Consider the following 16,947-nt stretch of genomic DNA (forward strand, 5'->3'; position numbering starts at 1 on the left):
AATACCAACTTCTTTCGTGGAAATCCTAGCAGTGTCCATGTGTTTTATACCTCTCCCACCTCCCCCCAACCCCCTACCCATGCCTCCTCCCCCCCAAGCCCTCTCCCTTCCACAGATCTCCCGATGTCCATGTTCTCTACTGTTGTACTTGTGTGCTTCCCTCTCTCTCCCCATCTTGTCTCCCGCTGCCTTTGTCATATGTTTTATGTGTCAGTTTGTTTTTTTGTGATTAATATTAGCTCTTACACGAGCCTCGATCTTGTATACAAAAAACAAACAAAACTCAACTTCTTCCCATTTCTCTCTCTAAAACTCCTCTCAACTCTCCAATCTCCTTTGAAAGCTTCAGAATTACACCATGTGATACAATAAACTGACAAGGTATTACCCTAACATCAAATTTATCTTGGAATCCACACATTACACAAATAGCTAAGGCTGCTTCAAATAAACTTGGAGTCCTGTCCAGATGTTGAAGATTCTTCTCCTTTGAACAGTTGCTTCTATTACTGTATAATTATGGGATAGATTTGTCCTTGCATGGAGTGCTGCTCTCATATCTGGGGAGGTTCTAGCTCAACATACTTACTGGACAGAATTGAATCCAAAGTAATCCGACTTATCAACTCTCCCAATCTGATCTCAAAACTCGATCCTCTCGAATTACGGCAGAACGATGGCCCTCTTTATCTTTTCTACAGATCTTGCTTCGGTTTCTGCTCCCAATAACTTGCTGCTTATGTACCTCCACCATTAGCGAGACCACAAAATACTCGACAAGCCACTACATCGCATGATTATTGTGTGGCCATTGGCAACTCAATGGTGGGCCGCTATGATGTTTATTTCTTCCCCATCACGACCAAACTCTGGAACTCTTTTCCTTCACATGTATTTCCAAACACTTACGACCTTCCCCTTGTCAAAAAGCAGATTTTTTTTTTTTAACTTCTTCAAAAACTCTTAGACTATTCTCTCTTTCTTCACTTCTCTATCAATGCAGCTCTTTTATTTAAGGCCTGGCATCGATGAGCACTATAAAGTCCATGACTGGAGCCTTCAACATAAATTTTTTTTATTAAGCTGAGTTCGTGTCAGTGGGTGGGTTCAGAAGGCCCATTCTACAGTCCACGCCCTCCCTCCTCCTCACCCCTGTGTCACAATGTTTCTGGACCACTCTGTGTGTGTGTGTGTGTGTGTGTGTGTGTGTGTGTGTGTGTGTGTGTGTGTGTGTGTGTGTGTGTGTGTGTGTGTGTGTGTGTGTGTGTGTGTGTGTGTGTGTGTGTGTGTGTGTGTGTGTGTGTGTGTGTGTGTGTGTGTATAATATATATATATATATATATATATATATATATATATATATATATATATATATATATATATATATGCATGTATATTGTATATACTAGGACGTGCCCGTACGTGGGTGCCCGTTCGGAAAAACATTCCAAACCGCGTGGCAGTAACGACCACAGAACCCCCCCCTCTATTTACATGAAATGGTTTGGTCCATTCGCAAAGCCAAAGCGAACGACCACAGAACCCCCCCCCCCCTCTATTTACATGAATGGTTTGGTCCATTTGCAAAGCCAAAGCGAACGGCGAACGGCTAAATCGCCATAGCTCGGTAACTACTTGTCCGATTAATATGAAACCTTGAAAAGGCACATCCTCAGGTCCCCAGCAATATACCTGGCAAGTTTCAAGTATATCGGACCCGTGGTTGTCGAGAAACAGCGGTCACAGACATACACACAGACATACAGAGATTACTGGAATTATAGATAGATTACTGGAATTATAGATAGATATATATATGTATGTATATTGTATATATATATATATGTATGTATATTGTATATATATATATATGTATGTATATTGTATATACTATATATATGCCCGTACTATATATATGCCCGTACTATATATCTATCTAAAATTATATCCCCCCCCTCTATTTACATGAAATGGTTTGGTCCATTCGCAACGCCAAAGCGAACGGCGAACGGCTTGCGAGTACAGTGACAATCCCCCCCCTCTATTTACATGAAATGGTTTCGTCCATTCGCAACGACCACAGAACCCCCCCCCTCTATTTACATGGAATGGTTTGGTCCATTCGCAACGCCGGCACACGCGATCGTTCGCTGCTCTCTGATTGGTTGAATCGTTTTTTGGACATAGCTCGGTAAGTAATTGTCCGATTAATATGAAACCTTGAAAAGGCACATCCTCGGGTCCCCAGCAATATACCTGGCAAGTTAAAAGTATATCGGACCCGTGGTTGTCGAGAAACAGCGGTCACAGACAAACAAACAAACGTACAGACAGACAGACAGAGATTACTGGAATTATAGATAGATATATATATATGTATGTATATTGTATATATATATATATGTATGTATATTGTATATATATATATATGTATGTATATTGTATATACATATATATGTATGTATATTGTATATATATATATATGTATGTATATTGTATATATATATATATGTATGTATATTGTATATATATATATATGTATGTATATTGTATATATATATATATGTATGTATATATATATATATATTGTTACGGACGCGGTTTAGATGTTATATTTGCCGAGCGGAGGCGCCGCGACCGAACAGTTATTCCCCGACTAAGACCCGATTCACCCAGACGTTGGCCAAATCGCGCTATGCTAAATCAATGATGGAAAGGACACGACGACTGGGATAGATGAAACGACGCAAGGGGTACAGTTCTCAAGACCTCCGGAGGAGGGTATAATTACAGTGGTGGAGAAAAGGGGGTAGATTACAAGGCAGAGTGAGGTAAAGACACAGAAGAGATGGGCACTTAATTACCGTCTTATCTTATCCCAGACAGACCACAGACAAACGGAACAAGGCAGACTTACACAGGGATTGATGGCAGGAAGGGACAGGTAGGTCGATAGCACAAGGTGCACCTTGGCTCGGGGACAGGATAAAGCACGGTCCAGAAGATGTGGGGAGGTCTCACAGCGCTCGGAGGGGACGTCTTTCTTGCTTCAAGCTCAGCGCGCATCTGACGTCACCCCCCTCTCACCGCGCATGCTCAGCCGGGAGTGACACGCCCTCGGCTGGTTGGTTCCGCCCCACTGGGGCCGGTCCGCCGCTTCCATTGGGTGCGGGGGTTACCGGGCTCCGCCCTTGACGAGGAGCTGACAGGGAGCCCCTATTTGGTAATCCCGTCGAGCACATGTTTGATGGCGGCTCGTTGGGAAGGCCTGGTGCCCTCCCAACACCCCCTACCAACCAAGCTGGAGTGAGGACGCGCACTTCCTGCGCTCGTTGTTGTTGTTGTTGTTGTTGTTGTTGTTGAACTGTGAGGAAGAGCTGCGGGGAGGTATTGGGAGGTCCTAAACTTCCTAACGGTGCCATACAATCACATTCTGGTGCAACGAAGGGTCAGAATTAATGGAAACGAGTCCTTAACTGACATAGACTAAGAATAACTAGCAAGATGTCCTATAGTTGTCTTACATGAGATGCGGTGAACCTGGGCACGACATTTAATGGGGGAAATAGGGGGAGGTCGGGTCTACAGAGTGTTGTTTACAGAAAATGGGACTAGGGAATGGGGGATTGGGGATAGTTGGGAAGTATTGAGGAAATAGGGGAATATTTACAAGCGGATATGGATGGATGCAAATCCCATAGCCGCAACACTGCACCCTTCTCTACCTCGGGGCGTCCCGACCCGATAAATTTTTACCTACTTTAGTGTGGCACTCAGATGTAGTTCCCTCGACTATTAACTCAACCCTGAGTGCGACAGTTTTACAGATGTTCACAAATGAGTAAATATGTCCCCCTGCGACGTTGCACCCTTCTCCTAACAGAAACACACCCACAGGATAACCGAATCGCGGAAAGCATCCTCAAACTAAACATACAGCCGGTAGGGAGCATTATTTATACAACACTGATATTTACACTACGATCCAGGACCTGTTCTTTGAGGAACACATGCAGCTGTTATGCATAGGGAGAGCACGCATGCCAGCATCGATACACCAACCCACGAGTGCCCTGTGGCCCTACGGCCTTTAATAATGTGCAGAGCACCCCGTCCAAGCACCAAAAGCACCACCCCATTACGCACAGTCAGCACCATCCGGTGCACCAATAAAGTGTTCATAAAAATGCACAATTAAGTGTCCATGGTCACCGGTGGTGTCGCAGCCGGCCGATGTTCTGCCGCTGGTCTTGCCTTCATGGAGTGCACTTGGCCTTCTGGCTTCTTTAGAAATAAAGAAAGGCGCCAACCGCGTCCATTTCTGAATTGTGGCCGTCAGGGGGGCCAACTAAAAGTGGTTCACCTGTATGGCATAGGTGCCACGTTGACCCAGAGGTCCATCCACGGGTGGTGCTTGACCGCACAAGAACTGCGGTCCATTGTGGGCGGCCACAAAAATTGCGGTCCATATGGTGTATCGATCCAGGCAGCAAGCAGCGGAAGTACAGGCCCACAACTGCGGAGCCAGCACCTCTCTCTCCTCTCTCTCTGCCCCAAAGCCAGATCCTCGGAGGTGGGAGACAAAAGAAGACAAGTGAGTAAGGTGGTAAGGGCGCAAAAGTGCACGCAATACAAGGTAATGCACACTGGGGGCACATGGGAACCAGGTGAGACAGGTACGTTCCTACCGTACGCCCCCCCCCCCCCCACCAGGTAACCTACATTGCCCCTCCCTTACCCCTTACGGTATCCACAAAACACAACACTACCCATAAACATCTACTTTACACATCAACAAACGTCCCTACTGTCTTCCCCGTTCCTCCCATAAACCAAATTCGTCTTCTCTCCCTCCGAACCAATCAAATTTGCCATTTCCAACTCTCATCAAAATCTGCCATCTCCAACTCAACATCAAAATCTGCCATCACCAATTCATCATCAGTCCCTCCTAAGGAGGGAGAGATGGAATCACCCCAATGTCTCATCCACGTCGTGATGCGTCTCACAAATCCAAACAGTAATTCTCCTTTCCTGCAACACAAAACAAAGAAAACACAGGTGTGGAGTCATCAGCCTCACCTCAGGTAAGCGGCTGCGTATGGTGCGACAGGTTCATCAATCCTAACTATTTCCTAAATGACTTTAACAACTTTACATTACCCGGGGTCTTTCCCTGCCAATCCATTGGCCCACTTACACTGTGGGTTCTAAAAACCAATTCCCATTGACCAAACTGTGGTGCTTCTCAATTTGGGGTCTCACTCCCCCGATTCATCTCCCGGTGCCCTTGCACAATTTCTGGGCTGTGACGTGTAGCTCTCCCAGCAGGTCTACCCACCTGCACACCTCCACCACTGCAGTTGCCTCCCGAGCTTACCTGCTCCTTACCTAACCTATCTAACTGGGGAAGGCCCCTCCTGACTCTGTCACCCCTTGGTGCCCTCTGGCACTGGGCTACCCGGGTCCGTCCTCCGGATCCTCGGGCCCCATCCACAACAACTACTACTGGCTCCCAGAGCCCACCTGCGGCCTCACCTGGCCGACATCCTCACAGTGGTGGAGTGCCCAAACCAACTACACACACTAACAGGCTACACGCCCAGCCATTTCCACAACACTAATGCACCCATCCAAATATCATTCTTCCACTCGCACCACAGATGCCAATATCCAACCACAATTTACCTATACCCTCTACCTAACACTTACACTACCCGCCCCGGGTATCCGTGATGGGGGTCCACTCTTCCCCCATCCACACCTTCGCACCACGCACACCACTCCGTACCACTTACTCCAACTCTATCCACACCACTCATTCTCTGCTCCATATATTCCACACACCTGTACTTGCACACCTGTGCTCTCATACTTGGTGCCGCCTGCACCCTTCTCTCCCCCAAGCGCATTCGCGCTGATCCACAACACTCACTACTCACCATGACACTCATCCGCAATGCTCTCTCATTCATCACTTGTACACTCACACACACCTCGGAGCATTGCCTCACCGATGCCTCATTTGAAGCTGCTCACCAGCACTTCCATTCACACTGCATCATCTGCTCTGTCTACTCCCTTCTAAAACTCGCGCTCCTCCGTCTTCCCTTACACTCAGCGCTCCCACGTCATTATCAAACACTAAGCTACTACGTCCCCACTACAGGTACCAAGTCTCTTACTTAAATCTTGTCACCTATAGTCACCTCTAGTCCCTATCAATATAACCAAGCCCTCCCTGGCTCGGTTGTCATAGCCACCCCATAAACTATAGCGCATTTGCCCCCATTTTGTGAGGGATGACAGAGTTGCCATCCCACCACATCGGGCATCTCCCACTACCAATTTTGCACATCAAATTTCAACAAATCAAAAATTTGCCGATCACTACCCATCATCTGCCAATCATTACTGCCAATCCTTTGCCAATCATCAAATTTTGCCTTTTTCTAATTTTGGGTCCAAAACACTAACCTCATCACCCGTCTACTTACTAGATCCTCTCGGTGCGCCAATTCACGTTTACAGCCCCGCTTCGTACAGCCGAGCAATGAATGCGGGTTGTTTGGTGCCGGCGGCTGGATGCGTCCGGCATTCGGTGCAGGGAAGGAGGCTTACTCGGGCCGAGATCCCACGCACCATCTCGGCACCGAGCCATCCAATTGCCCGATCTCGACCTGCCGGAACGTCTCAATAAAAAGTGGTCGCCATGACGACCCTTCCTATCGGGCTGCCCGCTCCGCCTAGTGGAGCACGGACGCGGCCGTTCAAAGCGAGGCCCAGCGTGGATCGCGTACGGCGGTCCTTTCGAACCCGCCGTGGCTCGGATCCCCGCTGGTTCTCTCGGCACGCGAAGCCCGGCACGCACCGAGGGCCCGATTCGGCTATAAGTCGCTCTAACCGCTAACCCGGTTACCGTCGATGCCTCACCTGCATGCTTACACCCCGCAGCCCGTTCCTTGCTCACACATCCAGCCGTCTCCCTGCTCTTGGTCATTGCACCCTCTCTTACACACCCAGGTACACTCATTCCGCTCACAGACTTGGTCACACACCTGACCACCGAACACCTTGGCACACATTCGTCGCTCGCACACCTCACCAACACACCTCTTCGCGCCCCCTCCTCGGTCACCTCCTCTGTGACCTCCTCTGTGACGATCACAGGTGTGCTCTCACTCGCACACCCAACCACGTGCCTCACTACCAATTCCAGCATGCATTCCCACACACGCTCTACCATTCCAGGTGTGCTTCCTTTCTCACCTGTCACAACCAACTCACGCTCCATGTCACTCTTACTACTCTCACCTCCACTCTTGACAGCGCACTCACCCTTACTCTCGACAGCACACTCTTTCCTCATGCACCCGTCCGTTACACACCTTGCTCGCGCATCCTCTCCCGTTACATCCTCTGTAACACTCCTCACTACGCGCTTCCATGTGCTCCCTCGCACACGCGCTACGACCGACTCACTCTCGACAGCACCCTCACTCCTTGGCGCGCACTTTTTCCTCACACACCCCAGAGTCGGACTTTCTCGCACACCTCCTTTTTCGCACACCAGACCTGTCGCACACTTCACCAACGGCCTCTCACGAACACCCGGGCCAATCTCGACCCCCAAGCTCATTAAATCACCTGGCGCATCATACGCACGACCATATTGGTCACCACTTACACCGGGTCCTCTTTCTCTTCGCTTCTCCTCCATCACCTGTGAATCCCTCATCCGGTTAATGAGCACATCATCACGATCCGAACACAGACTTTGGACCAATTCTTTTACTTCCTCTTTTATCTCTTTCTTATCCTCTCTCCGTCGCTTCTTAATTTCGCTCACCCCTTCTTCCACTTCTTCTAATTTCTGCTTCACCTCCTTAATCTCCTCGTGCGCCCCCTTAAGTTCTTCCTCTAACTCCACCTTATTTTTTTCTATGTGCTCCCGCACCTCCCGCTCTTTAACCTCCATCACCTCTACCACCTTGTTCATTTTCCTCGTCAGGTCCTCATGTACCGTCTGACACTCTTTTTTTAATTACCCCTACATCCTTTTTCATCTCCTTCTGTGTCGATTTTAAACCCTCTATTACCGCTGTGTTCTTCTTTACCTGGTCCCCCAACTCCTTTTGTCCCACTGTCAGCTGTTCTACTCCCAGCGTCAACTCCTCTATACCACCTTGCAATTTTACAGTCCCCTTTCTCACCTCCTTCTCCATGCGCTCCTTACAGTGCCTCACCTCCTCGCGCACTCCTCCGACCTCCTCACTCACACCTCTTCTGATCTCCTCTCCCATCACTTGCATCTCCTGCCCAGATGCCACCCTCATCTGCTCCATTTCCTCCCTGTGAGCATCCAATTTAGTTTCTACCCCCATTCTGACCCCCTCTATCTGCTGCCCCATTTGTTTAACTTCCCCTTCCGCTTGGTCCCTCATGTCCCTCAATTTGCCTTCCATACTGTTTTCTAACCCCTCTAACCCCTTTTTCATTCCTTCGATTTGATTCTCTTGAGCGGCCATTCTGTTTTCTACCCCCGTTAACCCCTCCTGTATTTCCCCTAATCTATTGTCTAATCCCTCAAATTTGTTGTCTAGTCCCTCAAATTTGTTTCCTAATCCCTCTATTCTACTCCCTAACCCTCCGATCTGGGCCCCCATGTCCTCCCTCAATTTCTCGCTATTGGACCCCATCCTTTGTTCTAACCGTTGGCTATTGGCCCCCATGTCCTCCCTTAATTTCTCGCTATTGGACCCCATCCTTTGTTCTAACCGTTCGCTATTCTGGGCCATAAGGGCCTTCATTTGTATAAAAAAAAGGTTCAAATCCACCAGCGGCGCTGCTACGGTCGTGGGCGCGGTCGCCGTAGCCATCTTCGAGGCGCCATTTTGCGCGCCCGTAACCTCGTGCGCGAGGACGCCATTTTGCGAACCTGCCGCCCTCACTGCTTCGCTCTCCTCATGTCCCTCAATTTGGTCCTGGATCGACCCTGCCTCACTCTCCTCTACCGGAACCCAGCCGTCTTGATCTCCCATAGCGCGACTTTCAAAATTCGGGTTTTTTTTTGTAAAACAAAATCAAATTTCGGTGACTTGTAATTTTGAGCGCGTTAAGCGCGCTTCGGGGTCCGTATCTCACTCCCAGACACCAATTGTTACGGACGCGGTTTAGATGTTATATTTGCCGAGCGGAGGCTCCGCGACCGAACAGTTATTCCCCGACTAACACCCGATTCACCCAGACGTTGGCCAAATCACGCTATGCTAAATCAATGATGGAAAGGACACGACGACTGGGATAGATGAAACGACGCAAGGGGTACAGTTCTCAAGACCTCCGGAGGAGGGTATAATTACAGTGGTGGAGAAAAGGGGGTAGATTACAAGGCACAGTGAGGTAAAGACACAGAAGAGATGGGCACTTAATTACCGTCTTATCTTATCCCAGACAGACCACAGACAAACGGAACAAGGCAGACTTACACAGGGATTGATGGCAGGAAGGGACAGGTAGGTCGATAGCACAAGGTGCACCTTGGCTCGGGGACAGGATAAAGCACGGTCCAGAAGATGCGGGGAGGTCTCACAGCGCTCGGAGGGGACGTCTTTCTTGCTTCAAGCTCAGCGCGCATCTGACGTCACCCCCCTCTCACCGCGCATGCTCAGCCGGGAGTGACACGCCCTCGGCTGGTTGGTTCCGCCCCACTGGGGCCGGTCCGCCGCTTCCATTGGGTGCGGGGGTTACCGGGCTCCGCCCTTGACGAGGAGCTGACAGGGAGCCCCTATTTGGTAACCCCGTCGAGCACATGTTTGATGGCGGCTCGTTGGGAAGGCCTGCTGCCCTCCCAACACCCCCTACCAACCAAGCCGGAGTGAGGACGCGCACTTCCTGCGCTCGTTGTTGTTGTTGTTGTTGTTGTTGTTGAACTGTGAGGAAGAGCTGCGGGGGAGGTATTGGGAGGTCCTAAACTTCCTAACGGTGCCATACAATCACATTCTGGTGCAACGAAGGGTCAGAATGAATGGAAACGAGTCCTTAACTGACATAGACTAAGAATAACTAGCAAGATGTCCTATAGTTGTCTTACATGAGATGCGGTGAACCTGGGCACGACATTTAATGGGGGAAATAGGGGGAGGTCGGGTCTACAGAGTGTTGTTTACAGAAAATGGGACTAGGGAATGGGGGATTGGGGATAGTTGGGAAGTATTGAGGAAATAGGGGAATATTTACAAGCGGATATGGATGGATGCAAATCCCATGTCCGCAACAATATATATATATATATATATGTCATGTACATATGCAGAATATATATACATATGCAGAATAATCATGTTTTCTTGATGAATTTAAGGGTTTTTTTAAACATGTAACTCCTGAATATACATACTTGGCATTTAATGTGGAATATTTTTTTTGTGGGGGTGAACTTACTTTTCAAGATTTCTTAGAACCAAAAGTTCATTGGAATTATGTTGAAATTATTCTAGATTTTGTTAATGTGACCTTTAAAAGAAACAAAAACCACATTTGACATTTCGAAGCAAATAAATTGATCCTTGAAAGTGATGTAAACTGATATCGAACTCAATTCACGGACAGTACTGTGTTAAACTTCTGTACGTTTTCCAGAAGTATCTCTTTATTTTGCACATTAGCCAAAAATTTTTTCAACAAAAACAAAAGTTAAATGATGACTGGGATTACGGACAGTAAAATTACAGTTCAGTACTTCGTGTAACCCCCACGAGCATTCAGGAGAGCACGTACACGTCGAGGCATGCTGTTCACGAGATTTGCCAAGGTTTGGACAGGAATCGCTTGCCATGCAGTGACAATAGTCTGCTGCAATTCATGCACAGAGGAAGGCTGCTGGTCCAAGTTGTCGATTTGACGCGGTAATTCTGCCCACAAGTTCTCTATCGGATTCATATCCGTGGACATGGCAGGCCACTCCATATGCTCTACACCACGGTCAGGAAGAAAGTGTTGGATCATGCGAGCACGATGAGGCCGTGCATTGTCATCTTGGAAGACAAAGTTTCCTCGAAAGGCTGCACGAGCAAATGGAAGCAATGTTTCTTCCAGAATGACCCTGTACTTGAACTGGTTCAGGTTTCCATTCAGAACAACCTTGTTAGTTTTGCCCCCTGCATGAAAAGCAGCCCAAACGGTCACCCCACCACCTCCAGCTTGGACTCTTGGCACCATACAATCTTCGTTGTGGGCTTCATGCACTTGTCTGCGCACTCCGACGCGGCCATCTTGATGATAGACCAGAAATCTAGACTCGTCACTGAAGGTCACGTGATTCCAGTGTCCTGGCTGCCATTGACAGTGCTCTCTGGCCCACTGCAATCGGCGCTGGCTGTGTTATCTAGTCAGGCGTGGCTTTCTCAGGGGACGCCTGGCATGATAGCCTGCTTGAACCAGTCGTTGGTTGACTAGCCTTCTGGATACAGGCACATTTGTCAGTTGGTGCCACTCAGCCCTAAGCCGATTAGCTGACTTGGTACGGCCATTGCAGACTAACCGGTGCAGCTGGCGATCATCTCTCCTTGTGGTTCTGCGTGGGCGTCCTGGCCTCGGTATTGGAGTAGGGACCACCCCTCTGAGCATTTCGTTTCAGGATCTTTGACACCTGACCTTGACTGATGCCATACTGCCGAGCAATAGCACGCTGTTTCATGCCATAATTTCGTAAAGCCACCACTCCATGACAAACAGCATTGTCAAGTTGACGGACCATCTCCAGAGGAAGCGGCAATAACTTTTGTAGATGTGCAGCAGTTGTTTTCCACTAATACAGAACGCAACAACCCTTATATACCCGATTGTGAAGCCAATCGTCAAATGTACCTGTCCTTACATTTTGTTATGCCACCTGTGATATAATCCTGTTATTGACTTCTTGCTGCGAAAGACAATCAGTGACATGGTTCTTTCAACAAATACATCACCGAAGGGTAAAAGAAACTCACCAGATTGATATACTGAGTTCAGAAAGTAAACCCAAGTCAAGAAAAAAAAAATATTCCATATTAAATGCCAAGTCTGTATATTTTATATATATATATATATATATATATATATATTGTGTGTGTGTTTGTGTGTGTGTTTGTGTGTGTGTGTGTACAGGGTGAGCCAGAAATATGGTTATTATTAACACTCCTGTAAAGGTAATAAAAATTTGTATTTCAAAACAAATTCTCACAAGAAAGTGAAGTTCATAACATGCCGTTTATTCGTGGAAAAGAACATCTAGGAGATATGCACCATTTCGTCTGACACATTCCTCCAATCTTGGATGCCAATTATTCATGACGTTCTACAACATGGCCATGTCAATGTCATTGATTTCGCATCTGATGTTTTCCTTAAGTTCACGAAGGGTTTGTAGACGGTTAACATACACTTTGTCCTTTAGATATGACCACAATAAATAATCACATGCAGTCAAATTGGGTGACCTCGCTGGCCATGGAATATTGCCGTTTCTGAAAATGACATGCTTTGGAAAGAGCGCCCTTACAGTAGTCATGGACACTTCAGCGTTGTGGCAGGTTGCACCATCTTGCTGAAACCACGTCATTGGGCTCACTTCTGCAAATCTGTTTAATTCTCTGGAGAGGAAGTTAGAAACCATATCGGTATATCGAGCTGCAGTAACAGTGATGGCATTTCCTTTATCGTTCTCAAAGTAGTATGAGGAGTTTGAGGGGGGGGGGGGGGGGGCAATGTTTCGTGTTTCCGGGAGGTGGGAGGAAGAGGGGCAAAGACAAGATGGGAAAGAGTTGGGATGTTGAGGCTTTGTGAGGGGGAGTTGTGATGCACGGATGTTTCGCGTATCTTTGCTAGTCTATATAATAATACGCTTGTTTGTCCGTTCATCTGTATGTCATGCTCCTTTCCCCCCATTGGTTGGAAAGCTGGCGTGACTCCACCCACAATTGTAAATTTGTACGATACAATTATAATACAGAATATGGATGGGCAAACAGTATTGTGTACCCCACCCCCTCAAACCCCCTTTCATCCGATAAAAATGTCTTCTTTCAGATGTTCATCACTATGCACCCATATTAATATTATCTATATAATAAAGCAGGACTGTCTACCTGTCTGTCTGTCTGTCCCCACACGACTCCCTCAGTTTTGTGGCTAGCCCCACCTAACTTCCAAACTTCTGTGGAACCTTTTGGGGTCCCAGCGGGTATCCTAACGTGGTTGGGAGATTTTAATTTCTCAATGTATGATTTTGAGTTTCCACCCATACGAAAATGCTCTCTCTCCACATGTAAAGTAATTTTGCATTCGCAGTTTAGCCATTTCCCGCATGTGGAAATATCCGCTGTGTCGGTAATATCTCAATACAACTGCGATTTTGCGCTTCCACCTGTACGACGCCAATCTTTCTCCGCGTGTAAACGCATTCACTGCTTCGGGAATTTCTCAATACAATTGAGATTCTCGGTTTTGTCCTATAGTGGGTGGGAGTTTTCATTAAAATTTCTCAAAACAATTTTTTTTTGATATTTTGGGCTCCTACCTGTGCGTAGTACAGGTACCTCGCTAGTTCATAATGTAAGCATTCTTGAAAGTCAAGGCATTTTATCACTCCTATGCTTATTCATCCCCTAATGCGACATTGGTATCCTTTGGTATATGATCAATATAATGACATTGGTATATGATCAATTAATTCAAATGCTATAGCAGTTGGTAAAATATCCATTGGAAGAACTGTAGGTAAGAGTCCATCATTTGACTTGCAGATTAAGATTAACATATCCTTGCACATGGATGTTAAACAGCATTTTTTTGGTTTGCTCTGTGTTGAGTTGACTTGGTGGGGAAACTTTGCATTGCAGGAAGCAACTGGAGACGTGGGCGTCCAAAAGGGTCGAAGAAAAGCAAGCCTTCAGGCGAGGTTGCAGCTTTGAAAGGAAATAAGGATTGTGATAAGGAGACTAAAAAAGAGGAACAAGAATGTAAAGATGACATTAGTTTGAACTCTGAGTTCCTTATTTGCACTAAATGCCAGAAAGAATTCCAAATTCGGAGACAGCTGAGAAATCATCGTTGTATTCCGTTGTCCAAAGTTTGCACAAAGGATACAGCCGTTGGAAACTTGCATCAAGAAAATGAAGAAGTTGTAGATGTGGAGTTAGTGATCGAAGCTGCTCATGGGAGTGATGAAGACAAAAAGATGAAGAAAAATGATACAATGGTGGAGAAAGCAAATAAGAGAAAAGGCAAGTTTGTTTTCTTTTCTTGTCTTGAAACTTGCTGGAGCCTTTGAAATAATGTAGATTTATAGGAATGCGATGATGTATACAGGATGATGCACACAATGATGACCCATTTACAATTGCAAATGAAAAGCTGTAATATACACAAGTCCACGAGCCAGGCCGATCCTGTCATGGCTCACCGTGTCTGGTGATGAGATGAGCCTAAACCCAGATGGACAGAGATCTCATCAAAAGGGGAGCCATGACAGAGTGAGAACACAATAGCTGGGCAGCACAATGCGGCCCAGTTTCCTCACAAAGGGGGTTTTTTTCCAAGTTTGTTGAGCACACATCCAAAAATTTAATGAGCACACTTCAAAATGCTTGGGAGGATATCTAATATGCATGGGCTGTGTGACCTCATGATGTGTGACATGAAGTTCTTCCTATATCAGTTGGGCTAAATCTAAGCCACAACCATCTCATGTGTTGTATTAGATTCTTAAAGGGACACAATCATGAAATTTCTTTGAAGAGATATGTTTGAGACGATTATATCCCTAACCCATTAGCACAAAAAAAAACAATTGGGAGAATAATAAACCGGATAATCTGTTTTTAAATCGTTCTATTTTCACTTCCGTTATGCAAATGAGCTACTTCCGCCGATTCTCGTGACGTCACGAGCGCACAACTCATTCATTGATAGATGTGTATGTTTGCGTTTCATCAGAATCATTGCAAGTTTTTCTTGCGTTCCAAGATGCTGATGTGCCAAGCTTTTAATTCTTCCAATCAAGCCTGGTGTTGGGCTAGCGGCTAGGGTGCCAGCTTAGGATCCGAGAATCCTGGGTTCGAATCCCGGTCGATCGCTGAATTAACGCCAGGGGGGTTGACTCAGCCTGTCATCCTTCCGAGGTCAGCAAATTGAGTACCAGTTCACTGGTAATTCCCTGTTTGTCGTAAAAAGGCGACAAAAAGGGTTGGCGGCAGGAAGGGCATCCGGCCGTAAAACATTGCTTCAAAAAGGGGACCGAAAAACAACAACAACCACGGTCCCCGAAAAAGGCCAACCCCCGCTTGCGGGGAAAAACGGCCTCTAAAGGTGGTTTTTTTTTTTTTTAATCAAGACATGGGCGATTAATGTTCCAGGTGAGCTAAAAATTAGGTGGGTAGACAAACCTAAACCATACGACAGTCAGTTGAGGCTGTGAAGCAGCCGAACTTGAAGGCTAAGCCATAGTGGCGCGTTCGCGGGCTGTTCCTGCAGGATCTGTTGGTTGTCGCTGTGCTGCGGGCAAGTTTGTGCAGAACAATAACATTACGGAAGTCTGTGTGGTGCAGGCTTCACGAAGGCAACAGCACATCATCCAATATGTGAGGGATCTCTGACTCCCTCTTGGGAGATTGATTGGCGATCTTACGAGAATGCAAACTGCCCTCTGGGCATATGACAAACAGAGAGAGCCATAATGAGCCAACGGCCAATTTATAGACCTGAGGGCACTTCAATAAACTGAAGATACGAGTATATTCCCATATGCTAGTCGAGTTATAGTGATCTATGGACTCATTATTGTTGGCCTTCGGACTCGATACAGACGCAGTGAACCAATATCGCATTTTTTTGGCAAACAGGACGACTATTGGTCAATCAGTGAAGCGACAGGAAGGCTTGCTAGTAATATAGATACAGTGCCTTAAAGTATTCATACTCCTTGCTTGATGTTTTCATATTTTGTTGTGTTACAGCCTGAATTCAAAATGGATTGAATTGAGATTTTTTTTGTCACTGCTCTCCATATCAAAGTCAAAGCTCCCTATAATGTCAAAGTGGATTTTTTGGGGGGGATTCTTTACAAAATAATTATAAATGAAATACAGAAATATCTAATTTACCAAAGTATTCAACCCCCTGAGTCAATATTTCATAGAAGCACCTTTGGCAGCAATTACAGCTTCGAGTCTTCTTGGATATGTCTGTATCATCTTTGCACATCTGGATTTGTGGAGTTTCTCCCATTCTTCCTTGCAGATTCGCTCAAGCTCTGTTGAGTTGGATGGGGAGCGTCGGTGAACAGCAATCTTTAAGTCTTTCCACAGATTCTCAATGAGATTCAAGTCTGGGCTTTGGCTGGGCCACTCAAGTACTTTCACGTTCTTGTTCTGAACCCATTCCAGTGTTGCTTTGGCTGTATGCTTGGGGTCATTGTCATGTTGGAATGTAAATCTTCACCACAATTTAAGGTCTTTTGCACTCTGAAGCAGGTTCTCCTGATGGATTTGCCTATATTTGGCTCCATTCATTGTTCCCTATATCCTTACCTGTCTCCCAGTCCCTGACACTGAAAAGCATCCCCATAGTATGATGCTGCCACCACCATGCTTTCACGGTAGGGATGATGTTAGATGGGTGATCAGCTGTGCTCTGTTTCCGCCAGACGAAGCGCTTTGCATTCCGGCCAGAATTCAATTTTCGTCTCATCAGACCACAGAATATTTTGCTTCAAGCTCTCAGAGTCTTTCAAGTGCCCTTTTGCAAATTCCAGGCATGCTGTGATGTGCCTTTTATCCACTTCATTGCCTTTTTAAAATCCTTTTATCCAATTCCAGGCATGCTATCCACTCAGGAGTGGCTTCCTGCTGGCCTCATTAAGCCAAGATATGTGAAGTGCTGCAGAAACTGTTGTCCTTCTGGCAGGTT

The 16,947-nt window shown here is 46.6% G+C and overlaps 1 protein-coding gene across 2 annotated transcripts in view; it reads left to right on the forward strand.

Moving 5' to 3' along the window:
• ZFAT (zinc finger and AT-hook domain containing) overlaps positions 1 to 16,947 on the forward strand; it is a 138,851-nt gene that overhangs the window by 17,388 nt on the left and 104,516 nt on the right. For both annotated transcript variants that reach the window (XM_078784881.1, XM_078784880.1), the window contains exon 3: positions 13,881 to 14,264. In XM_078784881.1, the coding sequence (XP_078641007.1) occupies positions 13,881 to 14,264 (384 nt within the window). The remainder of the gene's footprint in view (positions 1 to 13,880; positions 14,265 to 16,947) is intronic.

Source organism: Myxine glutinosa, chromosome 9, assembly GCF_964187855.1.
Source record: "Myxine glutinosa chromosome 9, kmMyxGlut1.1, whole genome shotgun sequence".
Classification (NCBI taxonomy): domain Eukaryota; kingdom Metazoa; phylum Chordata; class Myxini; order Myxiniformes; family Myxinidae; genus Myxine; species Myxine glutinosa.